This window comes from Lichtheimia ornata (genome assembly GCF_029851405.1).
Source record: "Lichtheimia ornata isolate CBS 291.66 chromosome Unknown scaffold00035, whole genome shotgun sequence".
NCBI lineage: Eukaryota > Fungi > Mucoromycota > Mucoromycetes > Mucorales > Lichtheimiaceae > Lichtheimia > Lichtheimia ornata.
Window position 1 is genome coordinate 178,988 of NW_026695355.1, and position 22,099 is coordinate 201,086.

Below are 22,099 nucleotides of genomic sequence, written 5' to 3' on the forward strand. Positions count from 1 at the left end.
AGCGGGATGGCTATGATTGGTGATGGTGGTTTGATCGAGAGAAAAAGTGGGGAAGAAACGGGATCCGGCATTCATCCGTGCATCCTGATTTGGGCAGTGTTTGTTGTGAGCGATGAAACAAGCCCAGACATATGCTTCAATGTCAAAAGGGTGTTTGTTGATTATGCAACGCTTTCCTTGTTGCTCCGCTTCCATCCGGTTTTCTCTTACAATCGTTTTAGCATGGGTGTTGTTGGGCAGAGCATATATTCAAGAACCCTTTACCTATAATCCTTATGCAACCATCTTTCCGTTATCATCATCGATATGGATATAAAGGGTGATCAGATGACCATTGTGCGGGTGCATGTATGAAAAGCAACCACCAACCGTTTGAAAACAAAGCTGGTCGTGTGTGAATCACACAAGGGACACCGCTGGGATCAGGTGTGACACGTGATGCTTCAAAGGCTTTGCTGAATACCATTCAAAGGGGTATGGTTGTCAAACAATTCGGGACCCTGCATAGCACATGATCTCAACCCTTCTTTGGACCAACCATATTTCATGTCAAGCACATGGATGAAGCAGCGCACAAGCATACGCATCATTTTCATTCGTGCCTGACAAGCGACAGCAGACCACCATATCCACATGACTTGTTTGGGATTTCACATCCACATAGGGTATTTCCCCTACTTTCGAGTAACAATAATACTCCGATGGATATGCTTTCCCTTGCTCACTTGGTGCTGAAAGGATATGAGTGATGGAGTTACAACACGCAAGTACACCCTTTCTATGTAGGAAGAATCTGGATTGCTCAACGGCAATATGACATTAACCATATTCGGACTAGATCACTACCGCCAATAAATGGTGATACTATCCAATGAGCGTACCATTGAATGTGCCTCTCCGTTTGCTGGTCGATCCCTTTCCTTGGACCTGCACACCACGATCCTGTCACATTATGACATTCATTTCGCATTATTGCACTCATTTACTTGTTGTCATGGCTACCTATGTAAGGTATGAGAATACATACAAGATCGCTGTTGCTGGCATTTTCAATCTTAGATTGGTTTTAATGAACCGCTTCATTGAGCGATGCTTTAGCGTGTGAGGGACATGACTCAGGGCATAGCCTATTATTGTAATATAGCTTCATAAATGTGGATGGTGTTAGTACACAATAGCACGAGTATCAAGCCAAAATGCTGGTGACGAGGTTGCACAATGTTGCAAGTGGAATTTGGCAGCTTGCATTGACTGCAGAGCTTTTCTCGTAAGAAAGATGATCGTTGTCATGGAAACAAGGGCGCGTCTGAAACAACATAAAGCACGATAAAGAATAAATTTGGTGCATTGTCTCCATCCTTTCGTCTTTTTACACCTTACACTTTTGCTATTAAAGCCAACGACTAGCAAGGCCTATCATCAGGTGATGATGGTTTGGAGATCAACATGACATCAATATACGTTAAATTTGGATGACCACTTTGTTGGTCGAGATCCAGGTACATAGACGATCGAATTCTCCACATGCTTGGTTTTAATGGATCTATCGTTAATTACTCAAGAATCTTGACAGGCCATGTCTCTGTGGTTTGTGCAACATGACTTTTATTAATGTCTTGGATGTGATGAATATAAAAAGAGAGCCATGTTAGGCCGATTTGTCAACAACAACACAACAACATATTCCCCCTTCCAATCTTTTTATATCAAATCATGGTTTCCTACACCCTCATTTCAGCTGCTGTGCTTGCTATCGCTGGTATTTCGCCCTGGTCGGCAATGGCTGCTCCTGTCAGCAGCTCCGATATGACAAGCGCTGATGGTGGTCCCCCTGGTGGAGACAATGGTAACCATTGGGGTTGGTACAAGCATGGTCACGATGGCGATCAAGGTGACGAAGGTGACAACCAAGGTGATGATAATGACCAAGGTGACAATGGTAATCACTATGGCTGGGGAAAGCACAATCACACCAGTGATGATGGTCAACCTGCTCCAAGTTCGAGTTTTGGTGGCAACTATCCCGATCCCATGCCTACAGCATCCATGTCAATCATGCCACTCCCATCCATGTCAGCATCGCTTACACCATCCGTTTCTTCAGGCTCTTCTTCTGCTACTCAATCAGCTTCGGCTTCAGGCAAGCCATCTGCATCAGGATCTTCAGCTGCACCATCTTCCTCAAGCTCAGCCGGTAGTGGCTCTTCTGGCTCTTCGGATCAAGACCAAATCTTGGAATTGCACAACAAGTTCCGCTCCCAACACTCTGCTCCTGCTCTCAAGTGGAACGAAACCTTGGCTGAATTTGCTCAAAACTGGTCCGATGGCTGCAAGTTTGAACATAGCCAGGTAAATGATTTAACATGATAGATTCATGTTTGCATATGACTCATTTATTGATTGACGTTTATTTAGAATGGCATGTATGGTGAAAACCTTGCTTGGAACTATGGCGATTGGGAAAAGGCCATCACCGCTTGGTATGATGAAGAAAAGGATTACGACTACAACAGTGCAAGCTTCTCTTCTGGCACCGGACATTTCACTCAAATCGTTTGGGCTGATACTACTCAAATTGGTTGTGGTGTGAGCGATTGCTCGAATGGTCCCATCTATACTTGCAGCTACTACCCACCTGGCAACGTTCAAGGCCAATTCAAGGAGAACGTCAAGCCCAACTAACTCATACGTTAGTATCATCATGTATCATTTGATATACTTGTACCCAATATATGCCCATATCATTCATTATCCAACACAAATAAAAAAACGGGATCCCACAAAATCAATTCTATGGCTCTTGCATGTGCATAAATAGCATGGAGACATGTATCCATGGATACTGCTCAATGTGTAGAAACAAATGATCTCCGATCCCGAAAAGGGTTCTCGTGTCCCAAGTTGCTGGGACCCAAATCTTCGGATCCTTGATTGGCAAAAGCTTGCTTTATACATAGGCCATGATCGAAACTGTACACGAGTCTATTCTTCGTCTTTCTTTCTTTTTTGCCTCCAAAGCTCACATTCAAAGCACCAAGTATTCTTATACGCAAGTATTACAAAGCGTTTCAAATCAGCACGACTGCTAATGTGACAAGTAGATCGGTGCTGTGGGTGACATGCGAGTGAGGCGTTCCCGCCATCTCTACATGAACGCGACAAGAGTATACCAGACCAACTCGGCAACCATATGATGCCTTTATCAACACTACTTTGGTTGTCGACTGTATATATTGGATGTATCTTCTTCAAGAAATGGCGAGCTTTATTGTGTTGATTGGCTACTACGTGTGTTCAAGGGCTATTGGCTTCAGGACATGATGATGACGAGACAAAAGATCTTGCTTCCAACGTCCATTCGACTAGTCGCAAGATGGGTAGTGATGGTGCTTGTTGAATTTGGGTAAGGTATGCAAGTAACTATGGGGCTCACCTAACTCACATTGTCGTTTTTACCCCAAAGATGTTACATCCTTGAAAAGCGGCTTACCAAACGCTTGCTACAGCCATTCCTTTCTTGGACCATCCTAACAGGGCCGGTGTGTTCTTCCGCGTTACTTTATCGTGCCGGGTGGGGCCTCCTCATATGCCGCCCACGAAGGAAAGGGTAGAGGTTGATAAAAGACAAAGGTAAGGTTATACATGTGAATGGATGAAGGGATCAAGTATACTTACCAATGATCACCTTATGGCACCATGTAGAAACCCTTTCCATCATTATAAGATAAAAAAACAATAAAATGAATTAAATGAAAATACAAGTACCTTGCTACGTGACCAAAGTGGTTGATTGTGCGATATCCATGAACCTGAGTCATTGTCTCACTCAAGGAAAAAGGGGGGGGGATACTTCTTGATCCAAACGCCGCCCTATGCGGTTACCGCTATCCTGGTTGTGGAGGAGAATAGAATGAACCAAAATAGGGTGCATTGTGTGGAGCCATACTGTATCCCCCGTTACAGATGGGATAGTGCGCTTTGAACTATTGGTCACGCCTACGTGTATGTATGTATGTGTGGTAGGGAACAACAAAGTCAAATGCATGGGTGTGCGTGAAAGGAGCAGAGGGGATGACGAGATCCTGTTGCTTGCATAATCTTGGCTCTTGTTTCTCTTTTCTCCTTCATCTTTACTTGCCAGGATGTCTTCTCTCCAATACACTGCCATCAGCGACATACCAAACACGATCAAAGAATTGCGCTACCAATTTGATAGTGGTAAATATGAGACGACCACGTTTATTGCTTGAGGAGCTATGTATCTCTCTCTTTCTCTAATGCAGCTGCTATCGTCATTCTTGTCCAACTCAAGGTCTCACAAAAGACATCCAATTTCGGAAGGATCAGCTTCAAAGTCTTGCCCGCTTCATCGACGAGAACCTCGTGGGATTACAAGATGCGCTTCGTCAAGATCTGCGTAAGCATGAAGTTGAGAGCAGTGCTGGTGAAATCATACCTATACGTAACGAATGCGAGTACATGTTGAAGGTGAGTTCCAATGACTGCATGTCGAGTGCCAGAGGGTTGACGTTATCTTGCGCAAAAGCACCTGGATCGTCTTGTGAAACCAGACTACCCTGCCAAGCACTTTAAGATGTTTGCAACGGATACAACGTATGTACGAAAGGAACCCAAGGGCGTGGTGCTTGTTATTGGTAAGTTGCCTTTATGCACTGCATGAACATATGATGCTTACAGACTCCTTCACATAGGTGCTTGGAACTACCCTGTAAGCCATACAAAATCTTACGTGGCTCGCGTTCGATGTTGACTCATGTATACGTATCATGTACGTAGGTGCGTTTGCTTCTATTGCCAGTGGTTGGTGCCATTGCTGCTGGAAACTGTGTAGTGCTCAAGGTATGGTGTATCTGTTGTATCAGTGTAAAGGAGAGCAATCGCCAACATACATCTTGCTACATAGCCATCCGAGGTAGCAGAGCATACGGCAAACTTCATCACAACTCGGTTACCCGATTACTTGGACAAGCGGGCCTATACCATCATCAATGGTGCTGTTCAAGAAACCACTGCGTTGCTTGGTGAGTGTGGATCCACTCTTTGAGAACATGTATGGTGTATTGACGAACCATGATGCAAATGATTTAGAGCAAAAATTCGATCACATCTTCTATACTGGTAACGGTGCCGTTGGGAGAATTGTTATGACAGCTGCTGCTAAACAATTGACACCCGTGACACTTGAGCTTGGAGGCAAATCGTAAGTGGATCGTTTTATGCCAGCATCATAGTTGATATTCATCACTTCGGAATCTATTAGACCAGGATTCATTTGTTCTTCAGCCGACATTGAGTTGACAGCCCATCGATTGCTTTGGGGAAAGTATTACAACTGTGGACAGGTGGGCTTCCAATACAACACAGGATTTTGGAAGGAAACAACGAAATTGACTCATGAGAAAAACTAGACATGTATTGCTCCAGATTATGTTTTGATCCCCGAGAACAAAGTGGAAATGCTTATTGACGCCTTTCGCAAAACGGTGGCTGAATTCTTTGGAGAGGATCCCCAAGCGAGCGATTCCTATGGCCGCATCATCAGCGCAAGCAAGTTTGATCGCCTCAAAAGCATGCTGAATAGCGTGGATTCTACCAAAATTGTTATTGGAGGACAAATGGATCGTGCAGACCTATACATCGCCCCTACAGTCGTAAGCCCCGTGGATGCAAACGACCAAGTTCTGATGAGTGAGGAGATATTCGGTACGTGAATAACGGTCGTAGTCATCTATAACAATGCTAAAATGGGTATGTCGTAGGACCGATTCTCCCTGTTATTACCGTCAAAGACATGGACGAGGCTATCAGGATTGTGAATTCCAAGTAAGAAGTTTATTAGGCATCTGTGTGCTATTGCTAATCTATCATTGTTGATGATACAGAGAGAAGCCGTTGACGCAATACATCTTCACCAATGACGACTTGGAGTTACAACATAGTAAGTGAAGAGCAAGACAAAAGGATGTGCAAGTGACTTATGTAGCACTTTTTATTTTCAAGTTCTGAATAACACCATGTCTGGAGGAGTCTTAGTAAATGATACGCTCATGCATCTGGTACGTTTGACAGCATTTTGAAATCCCAACATGCACAATGTTTTACTGATTCATCCATGGATTACATATAGCAAGAGACTTCGTTACCATTTGGTGGAGTTGGTGAAAGTGGAATGGGCGCCTATCATGGAGAAAAGTCATTTGCAACTTTCACGCACGAACGTTCAACGATGATCCGATCCGCAGCCATGGAGTCTTTGATGAAAGCACGATATCCACCCTACGATGAAAAAAAGCTCCAAATCTTGCACATGCTCGTCATTGGCCTTCCTGCAGGGGTTACTGGAAAGATCAAATCAGTCGCTAGTGTGTGTAGTTCCATGTGGGAGGTGTTGTTTTCGGGAAACAGACAGAGCAAGTTGTAAATGATAATGGATGGCAAATAAAAAGGGGCGGATTTCATGCACATACCAAATCAATCAATCAGGGTGACTACCAGCAGTCGGCTTTGTTTCCTTCTTGACAACATACAAACTATGTCACTGCGCTGCCTGCTTAAAAGACGACTCTTGACATGCCAACACTATCGCCACTATACCACTGAATTCCGCCCTCGTCTTGACTATGCACGCATTGCCAACCATGCATCGTCGGTCCAAGAGAACATGCTGAGTCGAAAGCACTGCCCTGTCGATGCACACCACATCAAGTCTTTGTACGAACGTCGACTCGCTGTTTACAACACACTCACCGATTTACGAGCAACACGCAATCAACTTTCCAAGCAAGCCAAGCGTGCCTCCGCCAACAAGGATACCAATGTGATAGAGGCTGCCAAACGTGTCAAGCAAGATATCAAACAAAACGAAGCACAGCTAGCAGAGCTAGAAGAGGAACTACTTGCGTTGGCACTACAAGTCCCTAATGATACGCATCGAGATGTGCCTTCAGATACCCCACGCGTACTCAAGGTTGTTGGCAAACCTCGTGAAGAAGACAAGTTGCAAGATCACGTGACAATTGCACAACGACTTGAATTGATTGATTTCGAGCAAGCGGCCATTGCGAGTGGATCTAGTTTTTATTATCTACAAGGCTATGGTGCCTTTCTTGAAGCAGCACTTATTCAATACGCAATGCACAAAGCAGCCGAACGTGGATACTTGGCAGTGATGACGCCTGATATTGTACGCAATGGAATATTGGAAGGATGCGGATTTCAACCACGCAGCGACGAGAGTTCACAGATTTATCGTGTTCGAGGAGGAGAGGATCATGAACAACTATGTTTGGCTGGCACAGCTGAAATTCCTTTGGCTGGAAAGTTTGCGGGTCGACTTGTTGATGAAGCTACTTTACCACAGCGCTTGGTGGGATTTGGACATGCATTTCGAGCTGAAGCAGGAGGTCGTGGCACTGAGACCAAGGGATTATATCGAGTACATCAATTCTCCAAGGTGGAACTTTTTGCTGTAACCACTCCGGATCAAAGCGAAGCCATGATTGATGAGTTTAAGGAATTGCAAGAGGAAATGTATACCGAGCTAGGCTTGTGCTTCAGGTAAAAAAAAGAGAGAGAGGATGAGCATTGGATCAAAGTGCTTAGGCGATGTTCATAGAATATTGGATATGCCTCCTGATGAATTGGGTGCGAGTGCTTATCGAAAATACGACATGGAAGCATGGATGCCTGGACGAAGAAAATGGGGAGAGGTAAAATTGATTGACGGATAATACATGACGCTTTTTACTAATCCTATCAATGCAATAGATCTCATCCACGTCCAATTGCACGGATTATCAATCACGACGACTCAACATTCGATATCGACCCACACATCATAATGGAAAGAACACATTATTTTGTCACACAGTCAACGGTACCGCCATTGCAGTCCCCCGCATCATCATTGCTATTCTCGAAACATTTCAAAAGAGTGATGGTTCTGTGGAAATCCCTTCTGTATTACGACCATGGTTACCAGGCCAACCCAAAAGTTTAGAATGAAAATGGATATAGAAATGAATTAAATGTACAATTGTTTCATGCTGGATGTGACTCTATTGATGTCTTGGGTTGAGTTGTCAGGGTTGGATGATGTCGATGCTTCTGCTTGTAACTTTGCAATCTTGTTTTGCTTTTGTCGCTGCTTTGCCAATCTCTTTTTCTCACGTGCTGTCAACTTCTTTTCCTTTGGCTTTTTGATGTTCTCGGGTGTCGATGCTGGTTCATTGTCTTGTTCTTCAATAGGTGATTCTTTGGTTGGCTCGTTCAACTCTTCCTCGTGCTCGTTCGATTCCATGTCTTTTTGCTCCTTCGACTTATCATCCACAGCATTAGAGGTGCTCTCTTGATTGATAGGCTTTTCTTCTTCCTCTTCAGCATCTTGAGCTGCTTGCTCCTCGAACAAAACATCAATGACCTTGTTGGGATCACCCTTGTGTTTACGCAATAGACGCCGCACCCTCCGTAAGCTCACATCAGGGCATGATTGCATGACCACTTTTTCCTTTGAATCAATCGCATCATCCTCTTCGTCCTCTTGGTGCTCGTCGCCTTTTTCTTTTCCATCTTGTTCATCATCCAATGATATCTAGCATTCAGCGAATCAATAAAAGTAATGATTGTCAAGTGGTCAGCCTTACCTCTTTGATCTCTGGTGGCCCTGAGAAAGGTCCATCAACGTTGCGAACAGAGCTGTAATGTTCCCAGCTGTGATACCTTTTAAAATCATGCGAGTATTGTAAGATCCTATGTTCAAACAACCATCGTCCTTATGCACTTACGCGATATGCAGTGTGTTCCTCTCCTCATCATCATTGTCGGTGCCATTGATCACATAGCTAATATACAAATAGTTAGCTTTAAAAGATACATGATGATATCATCCCGCTACTCACATTAAACCTGGTTGATAGACCTTGATATCCACTCCATTGAGTCGTGCAAATGCTGCGAGTTCCATGTTCCCACCATAAGTGCCATCTCGCTCCATGCATGTTACGTGGTGCTCAAACGATTGATCATCTTCCACAAAATATTGGTATTCTTCCTCATTGTCGCGTAGGTACTGACAAACCTGCTGCCGTACCTCTCGATGTTGTTTATCAGAACCATGATATTGATCCGCTAATGCACGAAAGAGACAGTTGCCGTCACCTGACATATCTTTGATGCAGAGTTGCAGCTGTTTGAGTTGTGTCTCCAGGTCTTCACCAGTATCGAAATGCCATGACGTCTGCAGAGTGGATCGTATAAGCTATGGTGATCGTCCCATCGCCCACGCCATCGGTCAATGCCATTACCTTGCGAGCTCGTCGTTTGTTTTCTCCTTTACCTGCATGACGTTGTAAGCTTTTGTGAGGCGTTTAAAAGTAGCCGTTGTTACCTTTGCCACCTGCTGTCTTTTTGGTACGTCTTCCTTTGGCCATATGTGTGGATGATGGAAATACGGAAATGGAAAGAGGACAAAGAAGGGGAAGAATCTCAGCACATGATAGATCATTGTATTGCTTTATTCATTGTCATCATTCAGAATGTTTCTCGATAAACTTTTTCAATTCGGCTGTTCGACATACATCTAATGGCGTTTGACCTTCACTATTGGGTTGATCCGCATTGCCACCATTGTCTAATAGCAGTACAGCAGTGTCACCATGTCCTTCCTCGCATGCCAAATGCAATGGCGTATTTCCCTCGCTATCCTTAGGATTCACCCGGCATTTGGATTCAAGTAGAAGCTTCACAATAGCCGTGTATCCATGAACAGCCGCACGATGTCTACATCGATTGGAGTAATCAATCATCCATCCCGTATCCATGGAAACAATAAAGAACTTACAATGGCGTTTGCTTAATGTTGTTGAGCTGATTGGCAGGAACACGTGGTAACAGCAACTTTACAATCTCGATCCAATTCTTTGATGCCGCATAATGTCTATGTAACAACTTCCATCATCAATCACTGCTATTCACGAGTACCAGCAACAAGCAACTTACAATGCACTTTGTCCACTTTCATTTTGTAAAGATGCATCAGCTCCATGATCGATGAGACTTTGAACAGCTTCAATGTGACCAGAAGAAGCTATATTCTTTGTAAGCAAAAAAGAAAGATGATCATGCCACGTATGCAATACTCCTCACTCACTTACCAGCAATCATGAGTGGCGTCCAACCAGACTAGCACCCCCCAAACATTAGCTATATTGCATACAACAACACGTGTATAAAAGTTGTTCTTACATCGTCGACAGCATTGACTGATGCACCGTGCTCAATGAGGTACTCAATGATATTCTTGTGTCCACCAGACGCAGCCCAATGCAGTGGCGTGCGATCGTCCTATGGAACCACGAGCGATTAGAAGGATTCGACCGAGCATGTTCGAGTATGGCAATACCTCGTCCTTGGAAGTAGCGGCTTTAGGCTCCTTATCTACCGTTTGTTGGACAACAAAGAGCTTGCCTTCATACGCTGAAGTGAAGATATTTAGCATGAGAGAGAGTTGAGAGCGTGAAACATCGGGATCTCTTCCCCCGACCCTATTATAGTGGGTTCTCCACAGCATGAAAGATGATGAGACATTTCACATTTTGAGTCATTGAAACCCACACTATGCCTTGTAGAAAATATAGAGCTTCTTATAGAACATTATACCAATACAATTTAAGAACTATTTACATATGCTTTCGTAACCATTCTTGAGGGTCTTCAACGCCAACTAAGTCTTCGGCTGTTTCAAGAAGGAATTGTAGTTCTTTGACAAATGCAGTGCTAGTGACAATGTATGCACTGTAACTCAAGAACGATGGGTGAGTGATGTCTTCAGAGCTAAATTCCAACCTATGATTAAGTGATTGGAGAAATCGATCACGTGCATCGCCAGGCCCAATAAGATAGGGTGGTAATGCCATCTTTGCTGAAAGCGTAGTTGCAATCAGCTTCATGGTCGTCATAATGGATGCAATCTGTAAAATGATTCACATTAGATCTTGGATGCATGTCACATGATTGCTACTTACATAATCGAGTCTCTCTCTTTGCAAGGTATTTGCCATCTGCTGACGCCAAGATGGTCTTATGTCCTCTAGGATATAGCCCTGCATATACCAAATACGACATCTTCAGCATCCAGCCTATTCTTCTTTCTTTATCATAACCATTACTTACCATCCCTGCTACTAAGTCAGCCATAGAGTCAACTGTTTCAAGCACTGCCTTGTATCTTTCAGCAGGGAAGCGTCCTCGAAGTGGTGGTTCATAGGATGACAGGTGCATGTACGTTCGCTCTTCGGCAATTTGTCGTCGTAAATCCAACGTAAGACGTCGAAAGCCTTTCTTTTGTTCCTTTGTCGGATTAAGCATGGCAATCTCTGGCACCAAAAATTGGGACGTTAAGATACCATAAAGCCTTCCTACGTCGCGTACAGTATGAGCCAGTGATTTACGCAGCTCAACACGAGCCATGATCGGCCTAGGTATGATGGAGAGAATAGCTGCAGCAACCACACCAATACACACAAGCAATATACGCTAATCAATCATGGTCAATAAATGCTCATCATGCTTGTTTGCTTGTACCATACCTTGCCAGCAATTGTCCATACAGGCGAATTTCCTGGGAACACGCCCATCTTGTAGTTGTATGTGTAAATAGCCACCTACCCAAATACGTTTTTAGTGATACTAAAGCCCATTCATCCAATTGGCATGAAGACTAACCAGAGTCAAGGTTACCACGGTGAGAATGCAAAACATGCGTGTGTTTGGATTGGTCATGAGGATGTAGTAGAGGATGGCATAAGCGATAAATAAAACCACAGCAAGCCCATAGGGATTTCCTTGTGCAATTTCCCATACGACAATACCAAGCACACCACCTGCCACGGTGCCCAAAAGCCGCATTACGGTGGCATAGATAAACATTCCAGAAGCTCTACTAAGCCAAATTTGAAGAATGATAAGAGCCCAATTGCCTCGCCATTCCATGTACCAGGCTGCGCTATTGGCGATGTAAAAAGGTAGTGCCATTAACACGGTCCCAGCGGCTGTTTTCAATCCCATCATGCTATTGGAAGATACAGCCCACAAGATCATTTTGTGGATGGTATACCAAAATCGTTCTCGGCGTGAAGCAGGTGGATCAACATCGGGATCACGGTAATACAGCTTGCCTGATGATGATAGTACATAAGAAGCTTGTTCAGTAGGGTTCTCGAGATCGCCGAGAGCTTCACGTCGGGTATTAGTGCGCACCAAAGTTAGGTCAAGTGGATCCTCAGGCTGATGGTGTTCACTCTCGTTGGGCTTGTTCGAGAAAAATCGCTTTTTGAGTGCCTTGATGGTAGGAAACCAAAATCGTCGTCGTGTCCTTGTTTGCTCAATCTCCTCAACAAACTCTAAAAGGGAGACAATCCTTTGGGTATAATGTCTCAGCTGATACCGGTATTGTCCAAAAAGATGCAAGCTACGTTCATGGTGATTAAGCGAATGTTGAACAGCCAATGGCCACATAGTAGTGTCAGCTTCCGCAGCCAATTGTGTAAGCAATTCTTTAAGAGATGTCGAGGTTGTTCTCTTTTCTTCAATAACATCATTGTTGGTGGATGCACCCATGATCTTTTTGATGTAATGATGAACATCGAATATACGAGGAAATGGCCATAGGATGCTGTTGAGGATCGATCGTGGTCGATTTCCATGAAATGGACGTAGTCGTTCAATGGCTTCTTTTGTTGCATTGTAACATGCCTCTGTCAAGGGCTGGAATACCTTATCCAATTCTCCAATGGCACCCTTGAGTGCATCTTGTTCCTCTTGCGCTGATTCATCTTGCAAGATTTCTCGCTTGATGATTTGACTAAGACCAATACCATATAACGAGGGACGCAGTTCCTTGATCAGCTTGGTAAGCTTACTGATATCCGATCCATTAAGCCTTGAATAAAGAATATCACGATGCACGGCACGTTTACAATCGATCAAGGTTAACATGCATCCCTGCAATCGATCATGAAGCGAAGGTAAAGTGGTAGCCACTGATGCTGGTGATACTGTAAAGAATGCTTCCGAATGTTCCTTAAAGAATGTGTTGTGGCCCTCGAGACCTTTCAAAAACACGTTCATGTAATTGGTCATGCTATCATCAGGCCATATAATCGCTGACACTGCCAACGAGATTCCAGCACCAACCGTAACTGGTATCAAGAATTGCCACTGCAAATAAGGATGTGAGCATCAATCTCGTCATTTGAATACGCTTGCACACATACCACAAGGGATGGGTGGAAACCAGGTGTCAATGATGCATCGGTGAGAGTGAACTACATCCACAATTAGAACGGGATACCTTCTTTTTTCCATGGTTCATTGTCATACCGCAAAAATGATCGCCGCATGGATACATGCAAAATTAGCTGTGGTGACACAATACATGGCCATTGTCAGTACCCGCTCTTTGTTATCAAAGCTCTCATTACTACATACCTCTTGGGACACTGAATCGGATGATTGTCATGACGTAGACGCCAATAAACAAAAACACAATGAGCACTCCACTCGATTTGGGTTGCACTGGATAGGCAATGTTTGGATCTCTTGCCAAGTTCGCACAAAAAATGCCTATGTATCATTTGTTGTCAATAACACAACCCGTCAAAAAACAAATAACACGCACCAAGCAATGAATACAATGATGCAATGAGCGCACCGAGCGTTCCATAAATAACATCCTAAGTACTTTCATTAGCCTACTTGATGTCCATTGTTCTCCCGCTTCACGGCTATTTTCGACCCGCCGGCTTTTTACTCACCTCAAATACGACACCAAAAGTGCGTGCAGGGAAGAAAAAGACAATGACAATAGCACATAGCAATGATCCTTGCCCAATGCTATTACGGCAGCTATCACTTAGCGTCATGATGGAGGCAATTATCATGGCCAGTGCTTGCTTGACAGGTTTACGCCATGTCTCAAAAGGGGGTATCTTGATATTGGCAACCCAATCACGCATGAACTGCTTTATATTCGAATCTCTCGGTGCCGGTGATGGTTGTCGGGGCAATGATTGTGTATTTTGTAAAGGTGTATCATCTTCACGCTTGCTCATTGCTGAGAGCTGAAGAGAGTAGTTGTAGTATGAAGGAATAATCTAATAGAGAAAGAAAAAGAGAAATAGGCTGACCTGGTGGTGTATGTGCCAGAAGCTCAACTCCGAGGTTTCATCGACGTTTGTGATGCATGATTCGCTCAATTCCACACGTTGTTATTTGTTTGCCCCGCTACAACAGCCGAAAACGATCACCCACAGACACATACTAAAGACGTGTGGTTTCCACTTTTATTGATATGATCGTTTTATGATTATGGAAACGCTGATTTTTAGCAATTTGGGTGGATGCTGCATATAGCTCATGTCAACTTCCTCCTTCCACAGCCAATGTATACCCAATTGGAACGTTTGCGTAAGCGAGCTACTTCACCAACCTAGAACAATTTGTTATAAACGAAAGCGTTTTGTGTTGTCAAATGGCTTGGTTTATGCAGCTCATACGCCGTAGAAGGGGTTGGCTGGTATCTTGTGTGACAAATCGCGTAGCTGATCATGTGGTATTGGTGACACACACAAAAGCCATAAAGCAGCTCCGAGCTGCCGGTTACTGCGCGTTGCTCTTTTTCTTCCTTTTCTCTCCTGTTCCCTCTTTTGCGATATGACACAAAGCCCAATAGCCAAGCGTGCAGCCAATGATGAAGCTACGTTACGAAAACGTATCGCCTCGATAATTAAACAAGAGTACGTTAGCCCGAAAAACGCCCTGCTGGGCTTTCCCGTTATCGAAATTGACATGGTGTGATTGCTAGTACTGGGGATATTACTTCACTTTCAGTGCAAGCCATAGGTAAAGAAACAAAGCATGGACATAAAGAGAGGTATAATATTGATGATAATGGGTCTTTCTAGTTTGCCCAACCAACTCTGCATTACAACCTGGTGGAGGACGTAAGTCAACAACATGAAAATCCGTTCTGCTGCGCCTTGTTTTGGCTGATTTGACTTACCAGATACAGTAAGTGGCCAGGTTCATGCGTAAGTACATTATGGTCAAGGATCCGGAATGTAATCAATTTGGCTGAGCATGAATGAAATGGGCGACGTTTTCAGCAAGGGCGGTCCTATGCTAACAGAAGCATGTCGGCAATTACATGGTTGTCAACCAGGGGTAATGTAAGGTGGAGTGGGCTATACGTGTGCATAGGGTACGCTTACACGCGTCGTATTATTATATACAGGAAGCGAGGTTGACCAAAGGTAGTATATGCAGGATGGATTACTTTGGATGATCGCCTTACTTATCACCCCCTCTTTCAGGTTTTTTGCTTCCTGCCAAATGTATGGTGCACAAATGGAGAGAGCTATATGTGTGATTATTAACAATGATGATAGATGTCATCCACACGGTTGGTTCAAGGAACAATGAAAAGCAAGTCTTGGCAAATTGCTATCGCCATTGTTTAGAGCTATGTCAGCATCACAGGATTCGCACCGTAGCCATCCCATGCATAGCAACGGGAGCTTTTAGTTTTGACCCTGAAGATGCTTGCAAGATTGCATTGAGTGTTGTACGTGCCTTTTTGATGATGGATATTGCATTTGGACGTAATTCGGTATGTTTGGATGATGGGTGCGATGTCCATGTTTATTGGCATTTACAAGCGTCTTCTTTCTACCCTAGTTTGATCGCATCATTTTCAGCACATTTTCCAGTAACGATACCAACGTGTATCGAGGTAAGTATAGATAAGATGTTTATGGATTATCAAGAAGCAATATTGATTGAGAATACTAGAACTACTCCCAATCTATTTCCCTGGATACTCTTGAATGCCGTATACGATGAATCCATACCAGCGAAACGAATATCTAACATTACAGCAAACATCAATAAACACAGTATGGCGCATTGTCTTTATACTAACACCTCGTTCACGGTGACATGTTTCATGCAACGGCTGCCAGACTCACTGGAGGGCTTCATTTCAAGTAACAGGTTTCACCCGACGTGGTTGCCATTGGTTTTCTCTCCTGCATTGCACCCTCCCATTCTCAACTGTTAGCCCATTCAAGTATACAACTACCATCTGCGAACGATTATCCTTCTACAACCCATCATGTCAATCCTACAACTCTCTTGATCCGATTGTGTTGGACTGAATGGCAAGTCCATGGCGTGAGCACAGCCTTCTTGTCACTCTTCTACAACACACGCATTCTTTGATACAACACGCGCTCTTGCAACTCTTCTCTGCTACGACCAAACGTACCAACAGTTACTATTATCAAGGTGCTTATTCCATTGTCTCACTTGCTTGCAGCAACCTGCCTTGCAGCCTCTTTTTACTTGAACAGCAGATAGCCCTTGTACAGGAGCAGCTTTATTTACGTGTAGCAACTTGCTTCAATACATACGCATTCCTATGGATGATCCCATATCAGCTATCAAGTACACCGCAATACAAGCAATCTTCACCTGGTTGAGCTGCCATAGAAAATGACCCAAAAAGGTTGACCAACAGCCGCATGGAAAAGGGAGCATGTCAGCAGCGATTACTGCAGGGATCCTTTATTCAGTATGTTGGACTTGCAATGGTTACGTATGAATGGATGGATGCAATCAAGTGCAGCGACGAATGTTGCTTTGGTTACTTGGCACGTTGCCAGCAGGAAGGAAGGATCGTCGTATCACTTGGATACGGCTGAGGATGATGATGGATTGGATGGATGGCATTGATGAGTGGGCTTTTATCCTTGACGAAGGGTGGTTGATCGCTATGAATGATATTGCGATACTCGAATCAATCACGCAGCAGCTATTCTCTAATCATCGATCAAGGACGCTTATGATGGCAGCAACCAAGATGCAATGACACAATTACTCCTGATGACTCTATGTTATCCACTCGTATCTTATTCAATTTGCGATGGTGTTCCTTTATCGTATTTACCAGATAGATATCCACACTGTCATTCGCTATTCTTCGACTTTATCATTAAATGAAAATTGAATTCAACGTTTATTGGGGACATCATACTATCAGCTCGTATATGGGCAAGATGTGGATTGTTTGATTGGTTTCTGGGTTGAGGAATTAAAGCTCGTTAAGCGAGATTGGATCATTAGCATCATCGTACATACTACGACAACATTGATAGATAAGATGAGCACACCATGACAACATCCCTTGGCTCATGGGCTATCATTTTCAATTACGTACAAGACCAATCAAATGCTACTTGATAATGCGTTATCAAACATGTGAAGACAAGAATAGATGTTTAATCAAAGAACATGGTTTATTGATTACAATACTAGAATAAACAAGTAGCTGTTGGTTTCCTAAAGCCAAGGCTAAAGTACTCACAGGGATGACCAACGAGAAGGTCGCTACTCAATCATCCCCAACCTCTACCTGTAGGCACCAATTCCAGGTCGACGAGGCCGCTTGTACATGCCACTTTAAGGTGCCGGGACTTGACGCGCCAAAACCTCGTTTGGAAGAAACCATGCTGCTTGTGTCCTTGAGATAGAAAAGTGTAGCATATTTTTGGTGAGCGAGAGCAAATAGGTGTAAGAATACTTATCTTCCCTCCTAGTTTCCTTCCATTGAATCCTTTGGCATTACCCAAACAAGAGCCACTTGTTGGTATCTTTGGATAGCGGTCTTTTATTAGTGCACCCTGGACACTGCTACCGGTCTGCGTTTCGTCCTCGGCCAAACGCCCATACAACACGCCGACACGTAGTGGGCAGCCAGTTTACGAGGAATGGCCAACATCCTCGCTACCTCCGTATCAAGATCTGCTGGGATTCATGGAAGCCTTGTGTGGAAACCGGGCTGGTGAGGGGCGGCAAAGAGTTTCCAATGCACACCATTAGGTCCCCCAAGTCGCTTCAAACAAGGCACGGTGAGTATTACAAGCAACACAACGAAACTAAAAGATAGAAACAACTTACCTTGGCCAAAACATCGTGATAGTAGGAAAAGCACGCACGCCATGCGAGTCGATCGATTGAGTTGAGAGCAAAAAGGTGGAGGTTGCCAGGGTGATCCGCAGTAATTTGTTTCTGGACGCGACGCAGCTGAACTTAAAATTGAGCGGGGTCTCCATGGACCCCACACCTCATAATGGCTAAGGCGCCAGACTTTGATTTTCGCGGCTTGAGTCGGGAGCTTCCACACAACACCACTTGCCCCAAAGTCATAACGTGTTGCTCTTGTATGGCTATGATGAATATGGTTGCAGTAAAAGTATAGGGTATTCAGAAATAAAAGCATCGTTAATATACATCATCATCGTGTACTGCTGCTGGTATTGTTGTTGATCCAGCATTTATGTATGTGGCTCTCAAATAGCAATGCCCATCCAACGAATGCATCATGAATAAAGAGTGGTTTGATCTCTGCTTAAGGCAACGTGAATTTTACATTACCAATCAAGCACATACACTATTTGTCATGCCCCTTGTAGCTTTCTAACCCGGCTGTGAAGGCATCAAACATGGTTCGTGCGCAACACTTTTTATGCAGCTCGACACTCCACAGAATCCAAATGCATTATGGAACCATTATTGCCATACACATACCTTGATACATCGTCACTTTTGGATGTTGTATACTTACTTGCCTTCCTCAAGGCAATCATGATCATGATCCATTTGTGCAGCAACCTGTTAAGGACGTTCGAGTGTAGTGTAACTACCACGTGCCATATCACGCAGCTCTTCATTTTTTCGCTCATGCAGTCGACTACACAAGCACTATGTTAGGCATCATCACTCTGAATTAATATCCTCGTAAATCAAACGTTTGAGAATTGCCACTGCCTATCATATACCAGCATGCGGGTTAGAAAGCTTTGACGGCGAAGGGACAAAAACGTCTTGATACGATAGCGTAAATGATCGAATCTCGCTTTCCGACCTTCACAGTTGCCTTCCCCCTTTCAATCCAGAAACGAACCAAGTGACCCACATCTTGCCCATATGAGCTGAGATGATATCCCAAGTATGAAGTTGAATCCAATCTTCATTCAATGAAAAAGTAGAAGAATAGCGTATGGTCGTGTGGATGTCTATAAACTAATACTATGATAAAGGGGACAGCGTTGCAAATTGATAAGTATACGGGTGCATCACATCGAGTCAACATGAATAGTTGTGCCATTGTATTGCTGGAGAATAGCTGCATGATTTGTGCCTTGAGTACTCCAATGCCATCCATTGCTGAAAAAAACACCTTCTTTCGTCAAAGATACAAGCCCATTCGCCAATGCCATCCCCAATCCATCATAATCCTCAGCCCGTATCCAGTGACATGATCCATGGTTCCTGCTGACGACGCGAAAAGCAACCAACACAACATCCCATGACTTCTTCCTCATCACTGCACTTGACGCTTCTATCCATCCATCCATTGCCATTGCAAATCCAACATGTTGGTTGAAAAGAGCCATGTGATCGCTTCCTTTTCCATCCTGCCGTTGATCCATCTTTTTCTTGGTCATTTCCATCGCAGCTCAACTAGGTGTTGCGGCGTACTTGATAGCTGATATGGCATCATCCATTGGAATCCTTATGTACCAAAGCAAGTTGCTACTCGTAAATAAAGTTGCTTTTATACAATGGCTATCTGCTGTTGACGTGATGACGACCACAAGGCAGGTTGCTGCAGGTAGCTTGAGACAATGGAATGAAGACTTTCCTAATGGTAGCTGCTGTCAAGTTTGGTCGTGGCAAAGGAGTGTGCAAGAGCGTGTGTTGTAGTAGCGTGACAAGAATGTGAATGTCGTTTGAGGCAATAGAGTAGATAGCAACTGCTGGAATGAATGCCGTTACGTTTGACCGTGGCAGATGAGTGTGCTGGACCGTGTGTAGTATCAAAAAAGGCGTGTTGCGGGCGTGTACATGCCGAGGGCTTTGCCATTCAGTCAAAGACAATCGGATCAAGACATTCGTAGGGTTGACATGATGGGTTGAAACAGGGCAATCGTTTGCAGGTGGTAGTTGTATACTTGTATGGACCAACAGTTGAGAATGGGAGGAAGAGAACAATGAGCTGAGAGTGGAAGAAGTGGAGATTCAAGTAGGCTGAGCTGTCGGACACCTCTTGTATAAATGCATGAACACTGTACATCAATACTTGATACTGGGATTACCCCTCTCGAACCTGAAACTTTCACACAAGATGCTTTTCGAAATGCTGATCGACATTGTCTCAAAAAAGATCTCATGTTCATTTGTTAAAATTGAATTGGAGGGTATAACGTGGGATTTACTATGCAGGTTGGAAAGCAGGTCAGCGCCGGATTCATGATTTGTCGAAATAGTATGAATTACCTTGGGATTCCCCATTTCGATCTTGAAACTTTGTCAAGAGGTTCGCTGGGACATGCTGATCAACCTCATCCATTTTGAATTAGCAGACTTCATTGTGAAGATTTAAAATGCGGGGCGACCCAAATGGTGGATGATGGGAACAAAAGAATGGAGGGCCCACCGCCCCGAAGTTGCTCACCAGCAACTTGAAAATTGGCCAGCAGGGTGCTCTCGAGCATGCTGATCAACTTTTTCTAATAAAAACCTCACGCTTCATTTGAAAATTCGGAATGGGAGCGTCCAAAAGTTTGAAAGACGGAGACATTCGCAGGGTCTCTGTTTCAAGAATTGACATGTTCTTTGTTTGGGCGTAGCTCAGTCAAATCAGCTCGGATCAACCTACTTTAATCATGGAAATGAATGTCTAGAGCAGGGGCATCGTTCCCATGCAGTGGATCTCGCAACAATGATGATTGGATAAAAGTGGCCGTTAGCTAGCAATACATGCCTGTCCCTAGATGATCCATAAGTAATTATACATTGACCCTTTCATTCATGCAAACGTAGCTGTGTTACACAACACGACCCTCTGCATCTTTTGCTCTGCCAGGGTCCACCTACTTAACAATGAACAAAGGCCACTCTTATTATAGCATCACGCTTACAAACATAAAGGTGCCTGTATCTCCAAACTTTACAATGAAACGTGGGGTTTTGAATAAAGCAATGTGCTCGGCTTGGCCAACTGCACCTTGTGTGAAAGTTTCGCGTTCAATGTCGCAAACAGCCCAAAAAATATTTTTTGGTCGTCGTCGTCGAAGAGGTCGACTCCCCGATCCAGTTTGGCTGGTAGCGACATTGCGAAATCTGGGATCGCCCACGATGAACTTCATACTTTGACACAAGATTCCTTTGACCCCGACAAGCACGTTGAACTATTAAGGAGCCCACTTTTGATTGTAAAGTTTAGAGATACAGGCACCTTTATGTTTGTAAGCGTGATGCTATATGAGAAGTGGTCTTTGTTTAATGCAAAGTAGCTGGACCCTGACAGAGCAAAAGATGCAGAGGGTCGTGTTGTGTAACACAGCTACGTTTGCATGAATGAAAGGGTCAATGTATAATTACTTATGGATCATCTAGGGACAGGCATGTATTGCTAGCTAACGGCCACTTTTATCCAATCATCATTGTTGCGAGATCCACTGCATGGGAACGATGCCCCTGCTCTAGACATTCATTTCCATGATTAAAGTAGGTTGATCCGAGCTGATTTGACTGAGCTGCGGTCAAAGAGAGATTACATCACTCTGGACATAGAGCACGCTCGATGCAGCTCAACCGCTGTAATCTTGTGTGAGCGTAACTCAACCAAATCAGCTCGGATCAACCTACTTTAATCATGGAAATGAACGTCTGGAGCAGGAGAAACGTCCACCTACAATAGAATGCACAAAAGTTGGGAATGCATAAAAGTGGCTATTAGCTGCCAATGTATGACATAAAAGTGAGGGTTGCGTACCTGTCATGCATTGTTCCTGAAGTCCTGACTTTTTAGCTGAGTTACCCAAAGAGGTCCTTCTGCATCTTTTGCTCTGCCAGGTTCCACCTACTTGACAATGAACAAAGACCACTCTTCATATAGCATCATGCTTACAAACATAAAGGTGCCTGTATCTCCAGACTTTACAATGAAACGTGGGGT

At 44.0% G+C, this 22,099-nt stretch overlaps 7 protein-coding genes across 7 annotated transcripts; 4 read left to right on the top strand and 3 right to left on the bottom strand.

The window, feature by feature from the left end:
* Window positions 1-1,713: 1,713 nt before the first annotated feature.
* Window positions 1,714-2,682, top strand: O0I10_007323 (uncharacterized protein; the record flags this gene model as incomplete). Its single annotated transcript, XM_058487341.1, has 2 exons — window positions 1,714-2,349; window positions 2,416-2,682. 2 exons carry the CDS (start codon window positions 1,714-1,716, stop codon window positions 2,680-2,682), a joined length of 903 nt encoding a protein of 300 aa, XP_058341902.1.
* A 1,460-nt stretch (window positions 2,683-4,142) lies between these two features.
* Window positions 4,143-6,442, top strand: O0I10_007324 (uncharacterized protein; the record flags this gene model as incomplete). Its single annotated transcript, XM_058487342.1, has 13 exons — window positions 4,143-4,218; window positions 4,313-4,488; window positions 4,547-4,655; window positions 4,713-4,729; window positions 4,798-4,860; window positions 4,925-5,042; window positions 5,110-5,221; window positions 5,282-5,363; window positions 5,430-5,724; window positions 5,781-5,844; window positions 5,904-5,959; window positions 6,022-6,077; window positions 6,149-6,442. The coding sequence occupies 13 exons, from the start codon at window positions 4,143-4,145 to the stop codon at window positions 6,440-6,442; spliced, it is 1,518 nt and encodes a 505-aa protein (XP_058341903.1).
* A 111-nt stretch (window positions 6,443-6,553) lies between these two features.
* O0I10_007325 (serine-tRNA ligase) lies at window positions 6,554-8,025 on the top strand (the record flags this gene model as incomplete). The annotated part of the gene is made up of 3 exons (XM_058487343.1): window positions 6,554-7,578; window positions 7,637-7,730; window positions 7,789-8,025. The coding sequence occupies 3 exons, from the start codon at window positions 6,554-6,556 to the stop codon at window positions 8,023-8,025; spliced, it is 1,356 nt and encodes a 451-aa protein (XP_058341904.1).
* A 19-nt stretch (window positions 8,026-8,044) lies between these two features.
* Window positions 8,045-9,449, bottom strand: O0I10_007326 (uncharacterized protein; the record flags this gene model as incomplete). Its single annotated transcript, XM_058487344.1, has 6 exons — window positions 8,045-8,611; window positions 8,664-8,739; window positions 8,805-8,861; window positions 8,919-9,256; window positions 9,324-9,355; window positions 9,407-9,449. 6 exons carry the CDS (start codon window positions 9,447-9,449, stop codon window positions 8,045-8,047), a joined length of 1,113 nt encoding a protein of 370 aa, XP_058341905.1.
* Window positions 9,450-9,545: 96 nt separating this feature from the next.
* Window positions 9,546-10,516, bottom strand: O0I10_007327 (uncharacterized protein; the record flags this gene model as incomplete). Its single annotated transcript, XM_058487345.1, has 6 exons — window positions 9,546-9,798; window positions 9,860-9,955; window positions 10,018-10,105; window positions 10,173-10,200; window positions 10,264-10,362; window positions 10,421-10,516. The coding sequence occupies 6 exons, from the start codon at window positions 10,514-10,516 to the stop codon at window positions 9,546-9,548; spliced, it is 660 nt and encodes a 219-aa protein (XP_058341906.1).
* Window positions 10,517-10,697: 181 nt separating this feature from the next.
* Window positions 10,698-14,129, bottom strand: O0I10_007328 (uncharacterized protein; the record flags this gene model as incomplete). Its single annotated transcript, XM_058487346.1, has 10 exons — window positions 10,698-10,988; window positions 11,043-11,120; window positions 11,191-11,553; window positions 11,607-11,681; window positions 11,743-13,236; window positions 13,293-13,343; window positions 13,399-13,436; window positions 13,507-13,641; window positions 13,697-13,751; window positions 13,833-14,129. 10 exons carry the CDS (start codon window positions 14,127-14,129, stop codon window positions 10,698-10,700), a joined length of 2,877 nt encoding a protein of 958 aa, XP_058341907.1.
* A 601-nt stretch (window positions 14,130-14,730) lies between these two features.
* On the top strand, window positions 14,731-15,902 carry O0I10_007329 (uncharacterized protein; the record flags this gene model as incomplete). The annotated part of the gene is made up of 10 exons (XM_058487347.1): window positions 14,731-14,813; window positions 14,882-14,919; window positions 14,982-15,020; window positions 15,083-15,107; window positions 15,183-15,240; window positions 15,311-15,329; window positions 15,390-15,410; window positions 15,465-15,685; window positions 15,754-15,808; window positions 15,868-15,902. 10 exons carry the CDS (start codon window positions 14,731-14,733, stop codon window positions 15,900-15,902), a joined length of 594 nt encoding a protein of 197 aa, XP_058341908.1.
* Between the last annotated feature and the right edge of the window lie 6,197 nt (window positions 15,903-22,099).